The following is a 26,281-nucleotide window of genomic DNA, read 5'->3' on the forward strand; positions in this document are numbered from 1 at the left end:
TAGTTCATGTATCCCTTTCCTGAAGGTAAAGGTATTAGTTTATGTATAGATATAGTGTGTAAAAGAACCAAATGACATCAGTGCAAGATGTACAATTTGTATTCAGCATTTGAGAACAAAGGTACAAACATATTTATGACAAATTGGTAAACCAACTAAAAAGTAATTAAAAGTGTAATGTCATTCTAACAAATTAATTGGACACGTCCTCACCTGGAAACTGTTAAGTCCGAAGATTGATGTACTGCAGTTCTAAACTTGTGTAGATGACTGAAATGTCAACACAATTGTACAAAAACAATTAGTAACGAGATTGCCGAAACATTTGTTTTGAGTTTGATTTGACAAGGATCAGCGGCGTGCAATAATACTACCCGTACGAACAGACACAAGGCTACTGCGGATAGATCAGACACTGGCCTTGACACATGTGCAAACTTAAAATAAGGCACTTGTGTGTGTGTATATATATATATATACCGTATATATATATTAAATAAGCAACTTCTTCAAGGCATCATCAGACAGAGGGCAAACGTACAGCACGGTAAATAAATAGCCATGTATTTGAAGCTGTCGGTCTCTGAGTGGGCTAAATGTGCACGTGTACATTTGGCTGAGGCACAGCGAGCGGAGGGCCTCTCAGGGTCCCGTCTCCCGACGGGCTACAGCGACCAAGTCTTTCATTCGGCCATTTGCGAGCGCGCAGGCACTTTGTGACGTCCGAGGAATCCCCTCCACGAGCTCACAGCGCCGTCTCAAAGATCACCAAGTGACCATCTGCCGTCTCCGCGTGTCCGTTAGCGACGTCAGGACGGCTTTTGCTGTTGTATGCCTGAAGAGCAAAGAGTTTGTAAAGTGAGATGGGAAAACGTTTTTGTAGCATTTATGTCAAATGTTTGCAGAGGGCGAGACCCACCTGTTTGGCCGCTTGCAGTAACGCTGCCGCCTCTTGCCTGCCGGTCTGCAGCACCATTTTGCAAAAGATTCCTTCTGGATCTTGAAGCAGCGTGTAAGGTGCATCATAGGCCTGAATTCTCCCTGCATCTAGCACCTGGGGACCAAATGAGACTCAATGAGTTATCGTATAACAGTACAGAGGCTCGTTTGTAGACAGTGCCGCGACTCTAGGACTGACCATGATCCTGTCGCTGTCTATGATGGTGTTGAGGCGGTGAGCGATGGTGAGCACGGTGCACTCTCTGAACTTGTCCCGAATGGTTTTCTGGATCAGTTCATCCGTCCTGTAGAGAGACAGGGTAACAATAAGGACATCTGTAGACCGAACGATTTAAGCTTAAAAATAAGCAAAGCGAGATCTTGCCGAGCGGTACCTGGGGTCCACGTTGGCCGTGGCCTCGTCGATGACCAGGATGCGGTTCTGTCGGAGGACGGCCCGGGCCAGACACACCAGCTGCCTCTGGCCCACGCTGAAGTTGGACCCCGACTCGGCCAGCACCGTCTCCAGCTTCCCGGGCAGCTCCTCCACCACCGACTTGAGCTGCACCTGCGGGAGGGAAAGGGGGAGTTAGCCCGATGCACCGAGCAGAGTGAGATCTCACTGAACTGCAGGACAGACGGGGGGTACCGACCTCCTCCAGAGCCCTCCACAGGTCCTCATCAGAGTGCTGGCCGAAGGGGTCCAGGTTCTTCCTCATGGAGCCTGTAAACAGCACCGGGTCCTGGGGAAAAGGGAGTCAAAGTAAGTTATGAGTCAGTTGACTTAATGTAATTGGTCGATGCACATCAATAACATCCGCTGGAGCGTCGTTAATACGTCAGATAGGGTAAATGCAGTCGGATTCTCCTTTTTAATTCTCCAAACCGCTATTCCTCGACCCCGTGACGTTTCACACAGAGGACAAGAAATAGTGGATCGGAAAATATTTTTGGACAATTCCGCTGCAACCAAGGTTTTTGGATGTTCACCTGAGGGATGATGGACATCTTGGTGCGCAGGTCGTGGAGGCCGATCTCAGAGGTCAGAACTCCGTCTATGTAGATCTTCCCCTGAGGCTCGGCCAGGCGGAACAGAGCCGACACCAGAGAGCTCTTCCCGGCGCCCGTCCTCCCCACGATGCCCACCTGACACACAGAGAACAAGGTTTAACATCCTGTAGACTGTCTCGGAGCCTGGGACTGTTCAAACCTGTCTCACCTTCTCTTGGGGTCTGAACATTGCCTTCATGTTGTTCAGCACCAGCGGGCCCTCGGGGCTGTAGGAGAAGCTGACGCGGTCAAAGGTCACCAGGCCTTTGCTGGGCCAATCGGGAGGAGGACGCTTCTCAGTTTCCCAGGGTGCCTCGCTCTCCAGCTCGGTGTACTCCACCACCCTCTCCACTGACGTCATCTGAACACAGTAAAGATCTGGTTGACTACATGTTAAAACAACACGCATTAAGATCAAACAGTGTGTTCCCGAGTGTTCGGTATTACAGTAACCGTCGTCACCTTAAGGCAACACTCACAATAACACACTATCGGGGACTGTTACTTCTCAACTTGGCCGAAAAAGGGCAAATGGGAGAATATAAAGATGACCCGCACAAAACACACACAAATCACAAATCAGGTCAGCAGAGGCCAACATATCAAGCTTTACAGGTTGGTTATCAATAGCTTACCATGTTCTCCACCTCTGCACTCTGCCTCACCCCCCACTGGAACATGCCCATCAGAGTGACGGAGTACGTCAGAGCCAGACCCACAGAGCCGGCGTCCAGCTCTAACAACCGGGGGACAGACATTTTACAGATTTGATTCCGTCTATAAATGGTTATTTATTTAATCATTTCCCACTCGTTGCGAGGTGGTCAAAAGCCAGAGGTTAATGTTTAAGAATCAAAAGTCTGCCTCACGGTCTCTGAGCAGAAGGCAGGCAAAGGTCACCGTAGTAACAAAGATGGCGCAAATGCCGTCCAGACGCACAGCAAACCAGCGAGAGGTGGTGAGGAACAGGAACCAGGCCCCTGTTAGACACGGAGAAAAACATTACCCGCGCTGCACTGGCGAGGCTCCGGGGAAATGTAAAGCATTGAAGCTGAGGAGAACCTGAGTGGAGGTCCTGATGGGCGTCAAAGACGTTCTGGAACCTCTCCTGTTCTCTAAAGGCTCGGATGGTCCACAGGCCCTGCAGGGACGACGACAGGTGGGAGAACACGGGACTCCGAGCTGCGGGACAGACGATAAACGTTTCACGAGCGATCGGCCTGCATCATGATACGTACGCTGTTGCATTGTGGGAGACTCACTGGTGGCCTCGAGGCGCTTGATGTTCCTGGCAGTCTGCAGGAAGTAGCGCCGCAGGTAGATGAAGACGAGCAGCAGAGGAAGCACGGGGATGAGGATCCAGGGGATCACCGACACTGACACGGCTACCGTCCCGATGATCTGCAGGGACACCTGCGCAGAGAAAGAAACACGTTACTGTTTGACGAACTGATGACTGAAGAATTTCCTAAAGACGATCTGGTCATTATCTCCAGTTTATGCAGAAGGCTGCTCTCTGGCAATAAATCAGGCAATCCTTCGCCCGACATTTACCTCTTTGCTTAGGAGGGAAGAAAAAACAAACTACCGTAGCTTTAGTTGTCACTGTTTGTTTTGGGTTTAGCATCTACTTCTGGGCACATCTCTTATAGAAAAACGTCTCCCCTGCCTCTCTGCTGCCTGTCTGCACAAACAACAGCACCATCCATCCATCCATCTTCTCCCGCTTATCCCTGGTCGGGTCGTGGGGGTAGCAGTTCCAGCAGCAACAACAGCACTAATTCACTAATTATTTACTGCCTATTCCTGACAAGTCTTTTAAATACACAGACTTGCATCACAAATTACATTACTACATGGAACCTATTTCTTCATTTAAATAGATGATCTCACTTACTTCTGATGTGTGTCCCTCATTAACATTATACAACATAGTTCCTCTTACTATTTGCTGACAATATCCAGTTTCTAATGAACCCTTACTTAACCCTTGCTTGTCCCACTCATGGAACATTTGCCACTTAATTCATTAAAGAAACTAATGGCTTATAAAATGAACCTCAATGCCACCACATGTACTGCCTTAAACAAGTTACTGTTAATCTAATAGTTTCCTTTGTGTGGAAGCCGTGCAATGTTTATTCAACTCGACCGTACAAAGATATACTAAACGGCCCCCATGTTCGCTGCCGTGAGACCACTCCTCACCTGAATAAAGTCCACCATAGTCCACGGCATGTTAGAATCCAGCTGGCCCATGTCCTTTGAAAACCTGTTTAAAACTCTTCCTGAGGAGACAAAATACATTCAATGGAAACCGCTTAGCAGAAGATCATGCTTCCATCGCCACTACAGTTTATGTTTATCAATGTGGTTAGAGGTGGCACCTTTTACGGTAGACTGTGTGAATAAAAGATTAATGCTGGATTGTGTTGTTAAGTGCTACGACTTGTTGCTACGACTTGTTGCTAAGACAGGAAAAAAGCCTGTTTCAATGCGGCCCATACACCGTTATACAGTTTATATTTGGGCCATGGCAACTTCTCGTTTCATGTTATTTCCCATTGTATATTTAGTAAAGTTATGCTCCTGTAAATAATCCTTGAGACGGGCAATACTTTGGCAACTGACGGCAGCTAAAGTCATGTTGAACTTTTGCTTACCGATGGGATTGATGTCAAAGAAGCGCACGGGCGTCCTTAGTATGCAGTTGAACATGCGGTTGTGCAGAGCCTGTGCGCTCTTCACCAGCACGTGGAACATGACCATGTTCCTCACAAAACCGAGCAGGACGATGGCCGCCGTCAAACCTGGAAAACACCCGGCAAAATATTCTCTGTTTAACTACCGATGCGCACAAGGTGGCGGTGTAAAGAACCACGCGTGTTCTGAGGTTACCTCCGTAAATGCCCAGGTAGAACGTCGTGTCCAGCTCCACCGTGACGTTTTGTCCGTTCTGGATGACGGTGCCGTTCACCAGCAGCTTCCCTTGCTCGTCGGCCCTGATTGGTCAAAAAGGAAAAACAAGTTAGGTTGTACAAAAATAAAGAACTCTGAGAAATGACTGGCAAGTTAACATTTTTTATCTTCTCAGTGATTGTCATAGTTACCAATGAGCCAACCACCAGTCCTGCATAACGTATGCCACCTAGAGAATTGAAAAGAGCAAGCAGCCGGTTAGTGTTTCTCTCAAGAGGGGACCAATTCCTCTTACATTCATTGATCAATGCACTTTTTGTGTATAGAATATAGTATAGAATCTTTTCCACATTTTCTCACTCGGCTATACCAGAGGATTTTACTTTTCCTCAACCTGGTGGTGCCTCCGTTGGCCTTCCCTGCATACCTGAGCCAGAATGTTGACCAGGATGACGAAGATCAGAAGAACCACGCTGGCTCCAGCTCTCATGTACTTCACGTACAGACCCGCTCCGATGTTTCCCTGAGCGCGACTCTCCTCTGCTACCGTATGCACAGCCTCTGCCTGCGTGGACAAACATCGTGACCAATGAACACAAGTGCACAGAAAAGCTTTATGCGGGACAGACGACTACTGTTAACTACTTATTGTGTCCAACGGACACACACGTGATAAAAAGACATTGTCAAAACAATATTTGGTCAGATAAAATACATGTTGTGGATTTTTAACATCGTTTTTTTCATGTTGGACTTAACAAGGCTCTGGAGTATTATACAATATTGAATTGTAAGAATATTTGCATCGGCTAATCTTAATTAAAAAAAAAAAAATGAAATGAATAGAATTATATTATAATAAATGGAACAGGAATAAATGGAATAGATTGGATGATATCTGAATTCAGACACATTTCCCACACTGTGATTCCCCTCCGTATAATTTCGGCTACGCAAATACTCGCATGGCAGCTTGTGCCGCTTTCTTTGCCGTTCCACTGCCATGCAAATGCCGCAGTATTGCCAGAGAGGGGAGATGATGTACAAACCGGTAAATGGTCTCCGTCTTTGACCGAGTGCACGGAGGATGCCTGAGAGAGCGCAGAGTTCTGGGACAGAGTTCTCTTCCTCACAGACACTTCCTGAGGAGCCTGCTGCTGCTCCTCCTCCTCTTCCTCTTGCTGCAGCAAGGAGGTGAAGTCCACCCCCGACCGCTGCAGCTCTGCATACGTCCCCTTAGCCACCATGTGACCCTGACACAAACACACACACACAGTTAGGATACTGTGCACATCTGTGACTGTGTTTACATCAGCGCTGCCAACACACAAACACTATCTCTCCATGTAAACACACTCAGACAGGTTTATAGTTAATGGTGCTGACGTCTTCAAACACAAACACTCTGGCTTCCTGTTAGTGACCTCAACAAGAAGTGATGTTCAACGTGACTTTACGCTCTCTTTTCTCCCAGATGTGTACGAGATGTTTTTGCCACTTGGTGCTGGAGAGTGAATCGGAGTGTAAATGCTGCACATAGTGCTGCACATGTTATGTTGCTCTGTAGAGACACCGACCTCCTTGAGGACGATAATCTGGTCGGCGGCCTGCAGGTACTGAAGCTGGTGGGTTACCAGGATACGAAGCTTGTTCTTCAGCAGGCCACAGATACACCTGAGGACACACAGACAGTGAACTTTGAGTCAGTTGTAGTGACAGCCTTTAGTGCTATTTATCTAGATAGTTCAGAATCCCCCCCACCCCCCTTATAACAGAGCAGCAATCTTAAGTCGATCTACTGTATCAGTGTGTGTCCAATATATATTATAGTTGTTACATAATGTCACTGTATTATCCCAGCGGAAGAGTGTAACAGGAAGCAGTGGGTCAACTCCGATTGTCCTCCTGACAGTAACAGCACCGCACCTCTTCCTGCCTTAGCCTCTGGCCTTTTAAAAACACTGGAAACTTTTTCTTCCCTGAAAAACTTCTCTGCTCTCACTTGAGATGCATAGCCCTCAGTGTAAACTGTATAGCAAAATGCTGAAAACAGATTAACCTTTTTCTACTGCTGAGATCTAACTGGAAGCTCTCTCTCACGGGGAGTTAACCAGAACACCGCATTTTTCTGTTTGAATACAAAGAGACTGGAGTCTGATCGATCCTTGTGCTGTAACCTGCTCTAATATGTGCGGACCAGAGCATGTACACACACTTCGTGCCTGAAATGTTTTACGTTACTCTCAAATCACTCACTTTTCAAACAGGTGTCTCCCCACCTCTGCGTCCACGGCGCTCAGAGGGTCATCCAGCAGGTAGATGTCTGCGTCCTGATACACAGCCCTGAAAACACATCAATCCCAGTCAATAGTATAATAAATAACTATTTTGATTTATCTCATCATCAAATGCAGTTAATCCCATCTGGTGTCGTATGTCCTCTCACCTGGCCAGGTTGACCCGAGCTTTCTGTCCCCCGCTGAGAGTGGCCCCTCTGTCCCCGATCAGTGTCAGGTCTCCATCTGGGAGCAGCTCCATGTCCTGCAGTCACACAACAATACAATTAATGTAGAACTCAAAAACAATTAAATAGAAGGGGGAGGGGGAAATCACACTGAACTTGTTTTACATCTTAATTTTTCATTTCTGAAATTAAACAAATAACACTTAAGACAGAAGAGACTGTAGAGAAGGCCTCACCTGACTGAGCAACAGACACAGCTCTGTAATAATAACCTGAGGCTGCCGTGCACAACTAAGAGGAGGAACCGCAGAGACAGTGTAACCCTCTGGTCATGTTGTCCGTACATGTCTGAACATGTGCCAAAGAAAGCACATGCTGTACCTTTACACATCCTCCCCTCGGTCATGAACCTTGGAGTGACCTTCAATAGCACTTTTAAATTCGACAAGCAGGTCAGCACCGTAGTCAAATCCTGCTTTTTTAAAATAAGACTATTGGCCAAAACCAAGTCGTATTTATCTTTTAATGACTTAGAAAGGGTTATTAACGCCTTTGTAACCTCGAGACTGGACTATTGCAACGCTCTGTATGTGGATATGGACCAGGTCTCAATTAAACGCCTGCAGCTAGTCCAAAACGCTGCTGCACATTTGCTGACTGGCCACAAAAAGCGTGACCACATCACCCCTATTCTGGCCTCACTACACTGGCTTCCAGTTCGGTTCAGAATTGATTTTAAAATCCTTTTATTTGTTTTCAAAGCCCTAAATGGGCTGGCTCCGGCCTATATAGCTGAACTCCTCCAGCGCTACACCCCAGCCAGAGCTTTAAGGTCTGCTGACCAGCTGCTGCTGGTAGTGCCCAAGACCAGGCTAAAAACCCGAGGGCACCGATCCTTCGGAGCAGCTGGCCCTAGGCTCTGGAACACTCTGCCCCTCCATGTGAGGTCGGCCCAGACCCTAGGGGTTTTTACATCTACTCTTAAGACACATTTCTTCTCTCTGGCTTTCTAGTTAGAGCGGAGCACGACTCCTGACTTTTCCTTGTGTTTTTATTTTTATTTTGTTTTTTATATATATCTGTTGTAATTTATTGTCGTTTATTGTGATTGTAGTAATGTGTTTTTATTACATTTATTAGATACAGCACTTTCGCTCGACCAAAAATCGCTTTTAAATGTGCTATATAAATAAAACCTGATTTGATTTGATTTAACAACATGACATTGACAACACCACTCGTTTCTCTCAACGACACTTCGTGCAGTAACATATCTGTCTTCAGCACATCGCAGGCCACACAAAACATAATTTGTGTAATTATTAGCGGTATCGACACAAATAAATAAATAGATGTATATAACTAAATCTCTCTGGGTTTTTGTCTGTTCTTGACATAAGAAAACGTTGAATTTGTTGATGGAAAGTTTCCCATTCCATTTTATAGACAAAAGAAAACATGGCAGATGTGTGAAAAACATTTGGTTATTTTTTTTAACCAACATTCCCTGGCTGTGCGATACAGATGCAAACATGACAACACTTTTAGTTCAAATCCATCCTTTTCCATTATCAAGCTCTCTCTTAATCCCATCATTAAATCATTACACATCCTGACAGTAACATAGCTGCTTAGAGTCATAGTGAGTCAGCACATGATATGACTGCATACAAAGATGGTCCCATAATATGTCCATTCAAACACAATAATGTCTGATCCTGCGTCACATCGGGACAATTTATTTCATAGCATTTTTTGTTTTATTTGGATGATTTCCTTTTATTATGTACAATCAAAAGCAATCAAAGGACTCATAAGTAACTCATTTACTGGACACAGCCTGGGTGACCTCTCCTTTTCTAGGTACATTTTGTCATGTAGTTATGCATTGAAACCAACGTCAGAGTGAGTGTTCTGTCTGAAACTCGTGGCTCGGCTGATCTTCAGAAACCGGCAAAAGGTCTTTTTTAAAACCAGTACCCCAAATGACTCATTCAAGACCAATGTGGCTATCAGTGCTCAATGCTGTCAACGTCAATGAGTTTACGGCTGGCAGGTAAATGATTAGACGGGTTATTACAGGCCCGCTCCAGCCAGAGACTCCAATTTGTTTCCTTTTTTTTGTATTGATGGCTGTCGAATTTAAAAGACAATTTCAACAAATGCAACAAAAACGGTTCTCTTATAAATCGCATTGCCCCTCTGTCCAAGTCCAATCAGTCCAAGAGAAAAGTAGGAACCATCCATACAACTTTAGCTTAGACTCTGCCGTAGAATGACTTTACATCATATTGACATTCAAATACAGTTAGCCTGCAGGCACGAAGATAACGCTGCTGCCAGAGGATCATTTTTCACAGGTCACTGCTGTCAGTGCTCCAGGAATGAATGAATGAATGAATGAATGAATGAGCACCTAGTCAGCCTGTTTGGTTCCAGTTTTGTCTTTTCTACCTGCAGCTGCTCTTTTTGGTAAAGCAAACAGCAGCTGACATTAACTGAGAAATTCCTTAGCTAATATGTAACTCTGTGTACATATCATCCTAAGATTCTGACACCATCAATCAAAACTAAATATATATCATTAGGTATCATTTATTGTTTTGACCCGTCTTAAAACAAAGGTCAAGTGCCCATACAGAGAGCATTCATTTACTTTTTCTCTAGCACCAAATCATGACAGAAGTTATCTCCTGACACATTTCAGAGTGAGTCCGAGTGCGGTAGTACATCAATCAGATTGTTTATGAATTTGATGAGTCAGTGTTTTATCTATCCGCGCAGTACCAGGTGAACTGCAAAGTCATTCAAGCGTATCTCACCCTCTTCAGGGCGCAGGCTCGGAGGACTCTCTCGTACTTCTGGGGCTCCAGCTCCTTCCCAAACAGGATGTTGCTGCGGATTGTTCCGGGGAACACCCAGGGCTGCTGGGCGGCGTACGTCAGCTGACCTTTGACCTTCAGAGTCCCCTTTTCGTTGGGCAGCTCTCCCAGGATGGTGCTCAACAGAGAGGACTGGAAGGACAAAAAAACATTAGACATGAACCAGAACTATGGTCTATGTTTCCTGTAGTTATTGAATTGCTCTTTTTACTGCACTGTTAGTGTACAGTTGTATTATTATTGTGCTGCTGTGTTTATTGTATTTTGTAACTCTGGCACAACAATTTCCTTTGGGATGAATAAAGTCCTATCTTATCTTAACTACCTTTTGTAACTATTCCAACAAACCAGCTTTGTTATGAGTTTGTCACTATAAGTTTATGATAAGTTGTATCTGACCTTTCCAGCTCCCACTGGTCCAATCACAGCCAACAGCTTATTTGAGTTCAGAGAGAAGGAGAGGTTCTGCAGAGATGGAGCATCCAGACTCTACAAAAAACAAACACATTTAAACATTACAAAATCAAACAAGACACCAATTAACCCTTTAACCTTAAAGGTCCCATGACATGGCCAGTTCTACTGATCATAATTCCATTGTTGAGGTATACTAAAATAGATTTACATTGTTCAATTTTCCAAAATCACATTGGTTTCTCATACAGCCTCTCTGTATAGTATGTGTATTCTGATTGGTCAGCTCGCCCACTCCACCACCATTACAGTGGAACATCAGTGATTATGTGTTACAATGGCGTTAGCAACCAGAAAAGGACACCAGTAATGACAAACAGATGAGAATGCTGCGTGGGGTCTGGGTGCCGTGTTGGCGGGACGTTGCGGGCTCGCGGAGCAGACAGTGTGAGCTGTATTAATGGTGTTGTTTCCTAGTTGCTGCGTGGGGTCTGCGAGACAGTGAGAAACTCAGCCTGAACTCAGCCTACACACAGCCTGAACTCAGCCTACACACACACCCTGAACTCAGCCTGAACTCAGCCTACACACACACCCTGAACTCAGCCTACACACACACCCTGAACTCACCCTGAACTCAGCCTACACACACACCCTGAACTCAGCCTGAACACACACACCCTGAACTCAGCCTGAACACACACACCCTGAACTCAGCCTGAACACACACACCCTGAACTCAGCCTGAACACACACCCTGAACTCAGCCTACACACACACACTGAACACACACCCTGAACTCAGCCCACACACACACTGAACACACACCCTGAACTCAGCCCACCCACACACCCCCACACACACACACACACACACACACCATCAGAGACTGCACTGACCCCACCACCTTCAAAAAACTTTTAATGTGTTTTTGTATTGCTTGATTTTAATTTGACTTTAACTATATTTATTTATTTGTTGTTCTTTTTTTTCACTATATCTGTAAAGCGTCTTTGAGCACCTGTAAAAGCGCTAACAAAATTAATCTATTATTATTATTAATTGTATTAGCAGTCTGAGAAAGCACATACTGCGAGTGCGTTCACCAAGCAGAGCTGTGGGTGGTTGAAGGTTAAATCATATTTCTGGATTTGCGTGATGTAGTGAATTGGTTCAGGGCATTGCTAGTGTGTACACCAGTGAGCGTTAGCTAACCGACCTTGTCCCAGTAGCAGACCAGGTCCTGCATCTCCACCGAGGCGTCCTCCTTCTCCTCCTGTGGGGGGGGCAGCGGGGCTCTCTATGATCTCATCCAGCATCAGGAACTCCTGGACCGTAAAAAGAACACAACACATCTGAGACATCTTCTCTTTAATGTCTATCTGAGGGTCTTCCAGTGTCCAGAAATATTGAGTAATCTTTTTTTGGCCTTTTTACTTTAGATTCTTATGTTTATATAAATATCTTATTTTATTTTATATTTTGCATCTGCACATCTACTTTTTATGTTTATTTAAAGTGCACCTATCATGCTATTTTTAGGCAATAGCATAGGTCTCAGATATATAAAAATATATAAAAAACATGTCTATGAAGTGTTTTGCTCAAAATACCAAACAGATTCTATTCATTCTAGCCATCCCTCATATCCCTCTATTTCACTTCCTGTTTCAAAAGTGCTGATTTGGGGTATAAAACTTTAAAATAAAAAAGGAGGGGGCTGAGCTCATGCGGGACCCGGCAGCTACTGTCTAAACGAAATACTGCCGTGATGAAACGCCATATCATGGATTATCATGGATTATTTCTGACACAGTATGGAGCTCAAAGGCTTTCTCTCTTGCCGGTTATACCACAAGGTGAGTTCCTTTTTATTTCCTGCTTCTTCACACACATGCTCTCCAGTACAGGTTAGCTCTGAGTGTTAGCGATGCTAATGTCAACATGCACCGACCATATTATGTCCAAAACAGTCGGCATTTTTTCTGATAGCAGTTTCTGATAGGGCCGTGGGTGTAAAGCCAGCCTACATTTCAGATATTACGTCATATCGGACGCAAATCTGGATCAGCTCCGTTGTAGCCCCGTTTTTAGAGATTTGGGTACGGAGGAAAAGAGAGGGTTTTATTTTCTGACGCTGCGTGAGTTCTCTGACACACCGGGGACACATATTTATGTATAAAAGACATCAAAAAGTGCAATTTTTCATGATAGGTCCCCTTTAAATGTTTCATTTTAAAATATAACACCTGGCAAGAAACCCAATTGACCCCAAGATAAGAGAAATATTTCTGACGCTGATCCTAAGTCCAAGTAGGAGCAAGGTCTGATAGCTTTGGCATCCATTTTAAAGTTCCAAATGTAATCCCCTTGTTATGAATTCAACACGTAACCCTTAGTTCAGTTTAATAACTGAAGTCAAAGCCTGAATCGCCGTACCTGGATCCTGCGGATGCTGACGCGGCTCTCGAACAGCTTCTCGATGGCGCTGGGGAAGAAGAGCGTGACAGTGAGTCGCACGGCGGTGTACAGCGAAACCGTCACGAACACGCGGCTAGCTGTGATGGTGTTTCCCAGCAGGACGTAGAGGGTGAAGGTGATGAAGAGGATGATCTTGCTGGCGCAGAAGAAGGATGCCATGTTGAGGCCTCTTAGGTAGGAGCTCTTCATGATCTTGGAGATCTCCTTCCTAAGTGGACGCAGAGAAATACAACATTCACACACTGATTTTAAGAAAATTAATCTAGTCACAATTTGCTGTTGTCTTTTTACCAAAACTACAGAACAATTATAGATGTAGGGTTTGGCAGTGGATGATTTTAATAACTGCTTTTCTGGGTTATTGAGTGGGGGAAATAGAGGATTGGCTGTTTTGATTTGTCAGCCCTTCTAGCACAGATCAAGAAGGTTTGCCAAAAACCATGTCAGTTCACAAAGCTAACATGCCACCTTCTTTAAGGTACAGAGAATAAAATCACGAGAACCATGTTGGAGATAAAGTCATGTTGCTTAGGTTGCTATGGCATCTCAATTTAAACTACAAAGTTAAACCAAACAGAAACCCAAATAGAAATGGGTTTCTGCTAAATATTGACAGTGTCTTGCTTAGGGATGGGTACCGAGCCCCGGTATTAAACGGGCCCCGGGGCTGAATTATTAAAGACCGTGGTACCGTTAAGCTCCGACGTTATCGGTCTTTTTATCGGTACTGGATGTAAAAAATATGTCATATGTATTATTGCTACACAAACATTATATTGCAGTTTTAGTGTCGCCAACTCCCTTTCTAATATGCAAAAAAGACTACAAAATGCGTCTATGATTATTTTTAGTATTTTCGATCTTTCCAATCCAGACGAGAGATCTCTCTCCCCCGTCTGGGTGCGAGGGGGTGGGGCAGTTTACACACACGCAGCTGCTACATGCAGCAACACACACACACGGAGGAGATGGCGGAGAGAACGCGCTCCGAGGTGTGGTTAAACTTTACCCGTCTCGATGTGGACATGCTCGTTGCCAAAAGTGCAATAAGAGTTTAGCATGTCAGGGCGGTAACACGAGCAATTTGTCTAAACATTTAGCAAAAGTGCACCACATTCAGACGGAGAAATGCACCGGGTTCGACTGTCTTTCTAGTAGCTCTGTAGCCCCATCCACGACTAACTTTTCCACGTCAGGTATTATGTATGCTAGCAGCAACACACGGAGCTAACTCAATGATTCAAACATGGGTTAATGATTAGAAGTAACTGAGTTATTTATTTTGTTAAAGTTTCAGCTATTCTGTTTACAATTCTGTCACCAGATTATCTAATACTGTTGTTTCTTTTGATGTGAAATATTATGTATTTAATTTAAATAAAAAGCAATGTTAGTTTTGTTCACAATTTGTTTAGTTAGTTTACCTCATTTTTTTCTCCAAAAGAACCGATAAAAGTACCGTTATAAGACCGGATCGATAAGCAGTATCGATAAAAGTAGTTGTACCGTTAAAACCTTAACGATACCCATCCCTATTCTTACTACAACAGAGAAATTAGACTGCTATCAAATCAAATCAACAAACTCAAGTGACGTCCATCACAAAAATGTAATATATCTCTGTATGTGCGTTTTGGAACCTGTTCTGATGCTGCACCTCCATTTGAGGTCGGCCCAGACCCTAGGGGTTTTTAAATCTACTCTTAAGACACACTTCTTCTCCCTGGCCTTTTAGTCAGAGCGGAGCACGACACCTGACTTTTCCCTGTGTTTTCTTTTTAAATATCTGTTGTAATTTATTGTGATTATAGAAATGTGTTTTTATGTGATTGTAGTTATTACATGTACAGCACTTTGGCCCGACCAAAAATCGCTTTTAAATGTGCTCTATAAATAAACCTTGATTTGATTTGATTTGATTTGATTTGATTTGATTTGCACCAATATCCTTTTTCTTCGTAATTTAGATAAAGCTCCATGGAAGTTTTATGGTCAGCCAAATGTTCACGTTTCACCTGGAGTAGTTGTCGCCCTCTTTCAGCGCTAATCAGATTAATGTTATCTCACATTAAGGGTGCGCCCCAAAACCAGGACGTTAGCTGTCGCCTTAAATGTATTTCAATAGGAAAAACAAACAACACACCCCTTCTTTGCACAACCTGAATCAATGGCACTGGGTTGCAAGCAAACCAAATACTGTGTGTCCAAACAGCAGCACTAACAATAGAAAACAAAACATAATGGGTGATGCAGCTTGTAGTCGCCGATTAAAATTGGGAAAGGTACTGTAGTCCGTTAAAGTTAACCACACATCTCCTTTCCTTTTCATAAACACTGGAGATGTGAGCCAAAACCTACACCACACAAAGGACTACAAAACCCATATTCAGCAGGGAATTACAACCAGGGTTGCTGCCCTACACCCGCATTTCAGATCTCCAAGAGAAAAGCTCCAGAACTCCTAAAACAGTACACGCTACTTTGATCTCAAAATATCCCAACTGTGAAGAAAACGTCCGACCACAAGAATGCCTTTCATGTTTTTACCTTCTGACCTCAGACACCAGAGCAGAGAAGGGTTTCTCCCAGGCGTACATCTTGATGATCCTGATCCCAGACACCACTTCGTTCATCATGCGGATCCTGTCGTCCGTGAGACTGGCCGTCTTACTCCTGTAAGGAAAATGAAGGAAAAGTAAGTCTGTTTAAAATCTGCAGAAACATTGTGTAACAGAAAACTTTCAAAAGTAGTTTGTGTGTGATTAAGAGGAAGTGCATTCCTATTTTGAAAATAATTGCTGCAAGTAGAACTGGTTCTTCCACTTACAGCTACTAAAGTAAAGTTATTAACTCCATTAATGCTTAACAATAGCCTAATTAAATATGACTTGGAAATTAAGCTTTATACACTTTCAAAGGAGTGTTTGATACTTGTGTGTTGTTTGAGTAGAGACCTCTGCTCAGTAAAAAATATATAAGTATATTTGCAGGGTGAATCCGTACATTGGCAAAGCTATCAGCTACAATGGAGTATCTGGATTCTGTGAGGGTGTGTGTTACCTGAACTTAGAAAAGAGTCTTCCAAACATGGTTTGCATTGGCATCAGGATCATAAGCACCACCATGCCTGCCAAGCATGACGGACCGATCTCCATCCACAGCAGCCCCACCACCACCGCGGCCTGGAGGGGCCCCACCCACAGGAAGTGCAGGAAGATGGTCACCTGGAAAGAGAATGTCACCACCAGGACAAAAGCTGGAATTTTAATTTTAGCTCATCTTTTATTGGACATTTTTACTATACCATATAAGGTAGCACTTTACAATAAGACTACCCTTATAAAGGGTTTACGAATAGTTTGCAATTCATTTATTAATTAGGTTGTGAACACTTTATAAATCCTTAATAAGCTTTTATAAGACATGAGATAAACAGGGCAACTGAGACCGGTTGCTTGCCAAATAGTGAGCCCACATTTATCTGTACTGCGAAGTCTTATATTGGCTACTTAGCTTACTTCGTCCTCTTCATCAGCCAGCATCCTTGGTATCTGTTGTTCACTGAGTTGATTCTCGCTAAGTAGCCAATATAAGGCTTAGTCATCTTGCCAAATAGTGAGCCTGTGTTGATGTTAGAACTGGTTTATAAATGGTTCTTAATGATTAATAAAGTGTTTACAACCTAATTAATAACCTAATTATAAAGCCTTTATGAATCCTTTATAAGGGTAGTCTTATTGTAAAGTGGTACCCAATATATTAAAACAGTACTCAATTTCTTAGATTTTTTTCTTCATATTTCTTATGTGTATCCATTTAATTCTAAATGGAACGACTGTCACGAAACCCAATTTCCCTCAGGATAAATGAAGTATTTTGGATCCTGATAAACAAACAAAAGTATTCAACAAAAGAGCCACACATTGATCGCTAAGGGCCAAGAGGCATGCAGACTCCAGTCAGGTAGTGACTTTCTAAAGACTAATGCAAGCCAGCATGAGAGGAGGACTTGATTAACTTAAGAACCCGATGCCAAACAACAAAGTGGTGTTTTCCCAGCAGGCTCTGATTAAAAGGAAACTCAACACTTTAATGAGACAGAGTGGGATTGGTGCCACAAAGCCTCAGAGGATAATCAGTCCCTCACGCTGGGAGACGTTCTCCGTGTTCCTGTGTGATACAGTCAGGACAGAGCCAACACAGTGAGACACTGTAACCACACATAACAGGAAAATACGTTACACCCAACAACCAATTTATCCGGCAGCTATAAATCAAACCCTTAAACTTAAAAGCTTCATAAGTGGTGACTTGCAGAACTAGGTCAAATGTGCATTCCTGGAGTTAAATTCCCCAGAACACACTCCCTCACGATGCAGGCAGGTGGAGATGGGGTTCATACAGCTCATCTTGCACTGGATTACTGAGGTAGATGCAGCTAAACACTACAAATATTATCTGTTTTGAAATGTATCATAAAGTGTCATTTTATTGTATTTTTGTCTTTCTAACTTGTTGCTTAAACCTCACAATAGCTGGGAGTTTTTCTCAACAGTTGTAATACACGTCTGGCTTCCTTCTGTTCTCCAGCATTCGACAGACAGAATGGTGGCACCTCGACCTTTTCCATTCAGTTATCACCGGATGTTACCGATTGTAATTATCTTGCTTGATGTCTCTATCCTGTTTCCATTTTGTAGACTGTAATTAGGGCTGAACGATTAATCGATTTTAAATCGAAATCGCGATTTTTAAATGATGCAATTATCAAATCGGAAAGCCTGCGATTGTGTGTCAGTCCTCCACACCAATCAGAAGTGCTGAGCTCCACATGTACCAGCCATTGTTAACCAATCAGAAGTGGCCCATGATAGAAGGTGATAGACAGATTGATCCAATCACCTGCCAAGTATTTTTGAAAGTGCCTGCCCTTTCCAAATGGCTTCCAATGGAGCTTTCCTAGATGCTTTGGTGAAACAAAGCATCTGAGTCAGGTTAGTAATGGTTAGTAAACCATCACATGTTTTACATCTATTACAGGGTGAATCTTAAACTGAAGCTTGACTTTAAAGCAACCCAACGGAAGTTGCATGTAAGTTTAGTTATTTCACTCGTAGCTCGGGCTGCGGGGGTGCTAGAGACGGGAGCACGTTGATACGACCTTCCTAGCCGGAGATATGGCCACATTTTACACTAAACTTTCGTTGGGTCGCTTAAAAACAAATATCGCAAATAGAATCGCAATATCTGTCAGAGAAATCGCAATTAGATTATTTCCCCAAATCGTGCAGCCCTAACTGTAATGTCAATTCCCTTATATCCTGTATTTTCTGTAAAAGTTACATAATGGTACATTATTGCAACTCCTCATTAAATAACATAATAACATACTGCTCTACTAAAACAGTTTCCTAATCTAGGATCAATAAAATATATTTGATCAAAACCTAAAACGCCAGTCCAAATAACAAGAGCTCTTAGATTAGTGTTGTTCCTGAGCAAAGAAGAAACAATTTGATCTTGATTCTAAAGGCAACTTGGGAGTAAGTATGTACATTTGTTGGCCAGGAATGTTGTAGCACCTTGACCTTTGCAGGGAAAAATAGCAGCCCTTCTGCTCTCTGAATGATTTAAGTTTCACTTACGTCATCAAACTTGTTGACGTCGTTGGAAAGGAGGTTGACGATCTGGCCCGTGGTGGTCTTTCCCATGGCTGAACTGCTGAGACACAGAGCCTAGGAAGAAGAGAGGAAGGGCCATTAGTGCTGAGCATCGATCACAAACACTGCCCAACTGCAAGATATCACATTTGTGGAAAAGAGATATAGAGATATGACCTGTAGTTTTAGGGCTTTTTGTTGAAGAAACACATTCAAAGGTCATCCTTTGACATGCAGGTCAAGCAGCATCAATGATAATGTGAACGGGGCCTGCCCTCCTACTGACCTTTTTGTAGATCATGTGACACATGGCCACTCTGATCTTCATGCCTGTCCTCTGGACGTGGTAGAAGTAGAGGTGATGGAGCAGGGCGAGTCCGATGGAGCAGACGGAGAGGCCGGCCGCGTAGCCCAGAGTCTCGTACAGAGCCACCATGTCTTCTGGGTCGTAGGTCTCAAAGTAAATAATCATCTTCCCCAAGAACACCGGCTGGACCACCTTGATGACTTCCTGATAGGCAGGCAGGGAGATGGAGAAGGGTGAGCTTCACAACACACTAGCACAGTCAACCAAGGAGAAAAGAACCACGACAGGGCCAGCAAGCTCCTGACAGCTACATAATAAATAAATGATTTGAATCACAGTTAAGATATTTTATTGATTTAAAAATGATGTTATTCCTTCTGCTTTGACTAGTCTGTTATACTGCGAAGCAACAGCTGAACTGCGACTATAGCAACCCAACTTAAAATGCCGGCAGCATTGATCGAGGTTCTCTGTCCCGAAAATGTCAAAGTCTATTCACAATTACTTTTATTTTGACAACAGCTGATGTTAAATTGACCGGGATTCTTTCTGCAGATTAATATGACTGCACATAGTGCCTTGATCAGAGTGTCTTTAGCAGAGGTCCGCTATAGAGAAATAACAGGCCGTACAATGTCAAAATTGACCAATCAGAATCGAAGATTTAACAAAGCCCTTTAATATTAACCAACCAAAGCGTGTTCCCAAAAATATCTGTTTAGCAGTACGGTAAGTTTGGCATTGTAAGTCATTTTCAAACCAGAGAGTAAATCCACTATTCAACGTATTTACAAAGTTTGAAACACTTACTTCAATGAGGGTAAAGATTCCCAGCACTCCATATGGTTTCCAGTAGCACTTTATGATGCATTTGGTGAGTGAAGGTGGTCGCAGCTCTTTGGTAGCTTTCTGGATCTCAACATCCCAGTATCTGTAACATAGAGACAGCCTGTTATACAATGTGTTTTTAGTGTGATAAGCAGTCCAGCCATGCACCAAGAGGAGTCAGTACATATGCTACATATTTGTTGAAGCTTTCATACATTTTTGAAGATTAAAATCACATTTGTAGATTGCATCATTCCAAAAAACACTTGGATGCTCTATGGCATAGAATAAAATAATAATTTCAAGCTTAGGCACAGTCTTTTCTTAAGATTAGTTAAAAAATACAATAAGACCAGATATTTAGATATTTTTAGGCATTAGGGGTATAAAGTGGCAACTGTATGTCCAGTCATGAAAAAGTGCTCCACAAACAATTCTCATTTTGTAAAACCTTCGATATTTAATCAAAATCCTCGTGGTATCACAGGTGTCTATGGAGAGATAGCATCATTGTCCTGGACAATGGAGTGGCAGTTGCTTCCTTTTTAAGTAAAGCAGTTCAAAATGTCCCAGAACATTTCAACCAAACTAACAAATATAGAAACATGACTAACAGAGCATAGAGGCATTGAGTCCAGTATCTCATGCTCACTTGGCCACAGTTAGGATTTCGATTTTCCTGTCAATGAAACGCCTGCAACAAGATGTTAAAACACTACAGAATAACCCTTGTCTGCTTGCTTACAGACCATAAAATAACGTTATACGTGATAAGAAATCAACTGCTGCATGGAAAATTCAAACACTTGGCCTAGGTTCAAGTTTAAAGACAGTTGGAGTAGTGTTTCTGGTAGTTTTTGGTTCCGTCCTGCAAACGGTCTGCACATGTTGCAAAATATACCACCTTACAAAACAGAATTGCATTTAATCATTAACATGAGGGATGTTTTTCCTGTTGTCTACTATTGTTAATGTCAAACATTACAGCTGATCTTTGTACAGACGTTTTCTGATAATGTTTGACTTTACTGTCGAGTAACTACGACTGACCAGTGGGATAAGGCACTGTCCAAATTGTAAAAGCGTGTTAAAAAAGAGCTGGCTTTGAGTTAGCTTTGTGTTTAGCACACGCTGAAGCAGAAAGGGGTTACAACTAGGCTTAAGGATATCTGAATAAAAGTAGCATGGTGGAGAAAAAGTCAGTGGTTACTAAAGTTTTTTTTTTATATCCCACAATAATGTTACGGACAGGAGATCCGAAAATTACGTTATTTTTCATAAATGAATGTTCTCAACAGGCCGGTTGTTCTGCGTCCTGTTACGTTATTCTTAAAGATTTCATTTAATGCTCATTCAATTACATGTTTATAAGGCTTAAATTAATAACTCTCTGAATGACGTTTTTTAGAAATTCAGCACCTACATAAAAATTAATCAATTCATCTCATCATCACACGTTGGCCAGGCCTACATATAAGAGCACTTAGTTATACAGTGTACACTTATAAAGTCTGACTATAGAATGAGTTATTGCATCTGTATAGTCAATAATACAGAAGAGAAAGACCTTAACATTTGTAATATTGGTATTAAAAAAAATTAAAGTCACAATACATGTTTTCGTTATATTATTTAGCCCTTGGATATGCCATTTTATATATATATATATATATATATATATATTAACACAACATTTGTTATGGTTTTCATCCCATTTTGACATCAGTGTCATTTGTTTTTCACTTATTCAATGGCACTTGGTTGTTTATGTGAATGGTTCGCATACATTACATTTTAGAGCTCAACAGATGATTAGAAAGATAGTTGAGAACAAAATCTTGCTTATTTCTCTTGTGAATAACTAAATAAATATTCTCTTAAGCAGGGTATATGCAGGAATCCTGAAGTCAAATGTAATACCTTTTAAGACCTTTTTTAAGACCCTTTCCATACATTCCATAAGACCTCATCGCCACTTGGAGTTTTAACCGGTTACATTGGTGACACACTTTACCTCACATTTACTATATACAGTATTGAGTGTCCTTCCTCCTTATCTTCCAACCATTTGGACGCAAACTTGCATTTCCCCATAACGATGTTGTTTAACAACGGTCGTAAACGGACCTTCGCACGCTATCAAGCAGTGAGCGTGCGATGTCCTGTTCAGATGACGTCAAATCCAACGGGATGCCATAAATAAACTACACAGAATCACACTACACACCTACGCAATGATTACATTCAGGCAGACTTTAGAATACAACCTCTTTGGACAATTTATATAGTTATTGAAAATAAGCTACAAAATGTAATACCTTGGAAAATGCCGTTTAATACTTTTTAATAGCCTTCATTTTCGCTAAATTGATTTATCAAATCAAATCAAATTAAGTTTTATTTATATAGCACATTTTTTAAAGATTTTTGGTCGAGCCAAAGTGCTGTACATATAATAAAAATACCCTACAGTAAAGACACTTTTCAGCAAATACAACAGCACAGTTTGTTCAGAATATCAGTATGAGAAAAACGACCCTCTGTCCTTAGACCCTCACATCGTACAAGGAAAAAAAACTTTTAATACTTTTTAAGACCCCGCGGACACCCTGTTAAGGCTCAAGACAAAAACTAAACATTGCTTCGATTAAATACGGTTGGGAGCCACAGGGCCCTTTTTAATTTAGACATTCCCAGTGATTATATGACTAGAGCTCAAGGCAGTCTGGACACAGCCTAAATGTTTATAAAGGGTTTCTATTTATAGAATGAAAGTTTTTACTTCCTGCCGTTTTAAGTTTCCCTGTGGAGAATCAGGACACACGTGTGCATGCAGGTTATGTAACTCAGATTCCTGTCAATGCTTTCACTATATCCCCCTGATCCACAGGTGGTAATGCGTCATAAAAAGGCAGGGAGGAAGTAAGCCAGTAAACATGAATGTAATCAATGCTGCATACAAACGTTGTTAAAAAAAAAAACGCTTTGTGATTGAGGAAAGGAAATGCATTCATCATGTTTGTTTGACCTTGAGGATGCAACGCAACGCAAAAGAGCGAATGTTAACATTACTTTTCTTTATTTAGAAGGTTAACGCCTTGCAAATGTGGTGATCAATGTGTTTGTACATTTGGTTTTAAGTAAGGATGTGCTGGGAATTTAAAGGATGTCATTCTCGAGGAATTTGTGGTAAAGGTACGTCTCTTTCTATCGACAGAGAGGACAATACTTTTTGTTTTTAAATCTCCTGACACGTACAAGAACACACCGTTTGATCTTAGAACAATGCTCTGCTCCGACCTTGGTTTTGATATCAGGAGCATGTTTAGTCACACTCTTATTTTAATTCTTAATATATATGTGTGTGTGTGTGTGTGTGTGTGTGTGTGTGTGTGTGTGTGTAGGCTGAGTTTTCTGATTTTGGAAAATTGTACAATGTAAATCTATTTTAGTATACCTCAACAATGGAATTATGATCAGTAGAAATGGCCATGTCACGGGACCTTTAAGGTTAAAGGGTTAATTGGTGTCTTGTTTGATTTTGTAATGTTTAAATGTGTTTGTTTTTTGTAGAGTCTGGATGCTCCATCTCTGCAGAACCTCTCCTTCTCTCTGAACTCAAATAAGCTGTTGGCTGTGATTGGACCAGTGGGAGCTGGAAAGGTCAGATACAACTTATCATAAACTTGTAGTGACAAACTCATAACAAAGCTGGTTTGTTGGAATAGTTACAAAAGGTAGTTAAGATAAGATAGGACTTTATTCATCCCAAAGGAAATTGTTGTGCCAGAGTTAGAAAATACAATAAACACAGCAGCACAATAATAATACAACTGTACACTAACAGTGCAGTAAAAAGAGCAATTCAATAACTACAGGAAACATAGACCATAGTTCTGGTTCATGTCAGTCCTCTCTGTTGAGCACCGTGTGTGTGTGTGTGTGTGTTTTGGTGTATGCTAGTGTAGGGCAGTGCCAGGGGATTAGATTTGTTTATCTATTCCAAACAACCAATGTGTTTAGAAATGTTTTACGGGTGACTTCCCAGAACCAGCCGCTATATTTCCTCACAGATGGAGAGTGCACCACATGGATGCATTGAACTTTAAATGTATAGTTTTCTTCCGGGGGAACCCTGCCCGGCCTCCATAATCTCTCAAAAATCCTGTGGTAAACACTTATTTAATTTTTATTTTTTTTATTACAGATGTTATCTTAAAACAGCTCTCTTGATAGACATGCAGTGAAACCTGTTGTTGCTAGATTTGAAAGGAGTGCATCTCAGGACACGTTTCTGACGACACAACTGGACTTTGACAACATTTATAAAACCATCAACACTACATAACTTTCATCCCAGTGAGCCTCTCACATGCTTTATCTGTTACAATGCTGAAATACTCATTTACTGCTCATGGTCACGTGGTGAAGTTTTTCAAAGGAGGATCTTATCATGGATAGCCAGATATAACAAACTGAGAATCCCCAGTGGGCTAAAGTGGAGCATTCTGGGTATTTCTGGTCATCTTATTACTAAGGAAAGTGACTGTGCACAAATAGAATATTTGGGGAAGTAGGCCTGAAGAACATATTGATATTGTGCATTAGACAAGACATTGTCATCGTTTTTGGATATAATAATATCAAACGTGTAGCCTTTTGCTGATTTTGAAGGCTGCATTATTGTAAAGTGATCAAATGTTTAAACTTGTATTATTTGTCTTAACCTTTAACTAAGTCATTATATCCAGAATAACTTACTGAATATTAGTCGAAAAATGTAATTGTTTGGATATTTTATTAAAGCCCTAAAAGTAAACCCTACAGTATCATGGCAATAATAATATTGAGGTATTTTGTTGAGCAGATGGCGATATTTGGGACATTTTATATGGCCCAGCCTTATCAGGGAGCTTCCTGAAGTGTTCAGGGTAGGGAATTCTAAGTGGTGTAAATAAAAGTGGTGTTGATATGTGGAGCTTATCATGATGAATATAACATCAAGTATCATAAACATGTGTTTGCCACAGAGATTTTTTCTGCAATATTCCAAAAGTTAAAACGTCAAATTGTATTGACTATTTGTCATGAAACCTTTGCGATGCTAACATCAGGTCAGCATACACAAATATGTCATTCCTGCCCCACTCTATTACTGTGACATCTGTATATTTACATGTTTTAATGTTGTGAAGTATTCTGTTGATTATACACTGTATTTGATTCATATGTAATGTAGTTATAAATGAAAGTTAGGGTTTTTTAGAGTCCAACATGATGATGACGTGTATTTTTCACAGATACAACTACTTTGTAAACAAACTTGTTGAAGGCTCTGTACCTCTGTAGATCCTGCCCAAGATTCTTCGACCTGTCCTCTGTGAGCACATCGTACATGTCCTCTTCTTCCAACTTGCGTTTGTATCCAATGCGAAACAAAGGATTGAGCCACCTGACGGAGAAAGAATCAGAAGGAGAGTTTTGGAGTTTGATAAAGATCAAGAGAACAGTGTATCTATTCATACTTTTCATCAGATGATCCAACTACACATGGAAGTGTAAACTATAAAATTCATTAGCAGCCATGAATCAGATACATCAGAGCACTTTTAAGCTCTTAAAGTGGGGTGAACTTTAACTATATGATCTAATGTGTAGGTCTAGAATAAAACGGCGAACTGCATACAAAGTGTAATGAACATGTCCAACTTTCAATTGAGTAAAACAAAAACGGTAAAACAGGAAACAATAACCACCTAAACACAAATATTATTGTCAGGGTATGTTTCTGATCACTGTCTCAACTGTTACCTCAAAGTGAAACAAGTTTTTGTTGACCAACCGTAACGGATTAATAACCCAGTCACCTTTTTTCAAACAGTCAAAAGCAACCCTTCTGGTTTCCGTTTACTCTCAGTTTCCTATGTCACACGTTCATGACAATGGGGAGTATAATGACAGAGAAACATTCAGCTACAATGAGACATTTTAAATCCCCCGCTAACAGCAGCTAACAGCGTTCATCATCCGGGGCATTTGGTCACTTACCAGAAAAATATCTTGGACACCAGGCCGGCCGTAGCCTCCGGGTTGGTCTTGGTTTCTTTACTGTCTTTTTCCATGGTAGCCCTCACTCACACGGTAGTTTCCCTTTGACTTTTCCCCCCTTTTTAATCCGCCCCTCCGGGCTATGTAGAGAAACTTCGGTTCACGCTTGTATTACATAGCTGCTCCGACATGTCACGGCCCCCTAGTTCTAAAAGTTTCGCGCCCCAAGGTGTGTTGCGTATCCCTCCCGGCACACGAGCTAGCGTGTAAAAGACATTAGAAAGCACCT

At 42.0% G+C, this 26,281-nt stretch overlaps 1 protein-coding gene across 1 annotated transcript; it reads right to left on the minus strand.

Annotated features, from left to right (window-relative positions):
• Nucleotides 1-83: 83 nt before the first annotated feature.
• LOC117498966 (multidrug resistance-associated protein 4-like) lies at nt 84-26,267 on the minus strand. The gene is given in 32 exon segments (XM_034151182.1): nt 84-835; nt 920-1,054; nt 1,139-1,244; nt 1,335-1,507; nt 1,593-1,682; nt 1,930-2,085; nt 2,159-2,350; nt 2,625-2,725; nt 2,859-2,969; nt 3,052-3,171; nt 3,252-3,402; nt 4,198-4,277; nt 4,653-4,799; nt 4,888-4,991; nt 5,100-5,137; nt 5,336-5,473; nt 5,958-6,161; nt 6,486-6,582; nt 7,165-7,251; nt 7,355-7,449; nt 10,195-10,386; nt 10,654-10,743; nt 11,888-11,962; nt 11,964-11,996; nt 13,108-13,357; nt 15,697-15,822; nt 16,210-16,373; nt 18,795-18,884; nt 19,096-19,320; nt 19,927-20,047; nt 25,286-25,396; nt 25,993-26,267. Coding segments are annotated over 32 exon segments (3,966 nt in total). The 5' UTR covers nt 26,067-26,267; the 3' UTR covers nt 84-745.
• Nucleotides 26,268-26,281: the final 14 nt, after the last annotated feature.

The sequence above is a fragment of the Trematomus bernacchii genome, unplaced genomic scaffold (genome assembly GCF_902827165.1).
Source record: "Trematomus bernacchii unplaced genomic scaffold, fTreBer1.1, whole genome shotgun sequence".
In the NCBI taxonomy this organism is placed as follows: domain Eukaryota; kingdom Metazoa; phylum Chordata; class Actinopteri; order Perciformes; family Nototheniidae; genus Trematomus; species Trematomus bernacchii.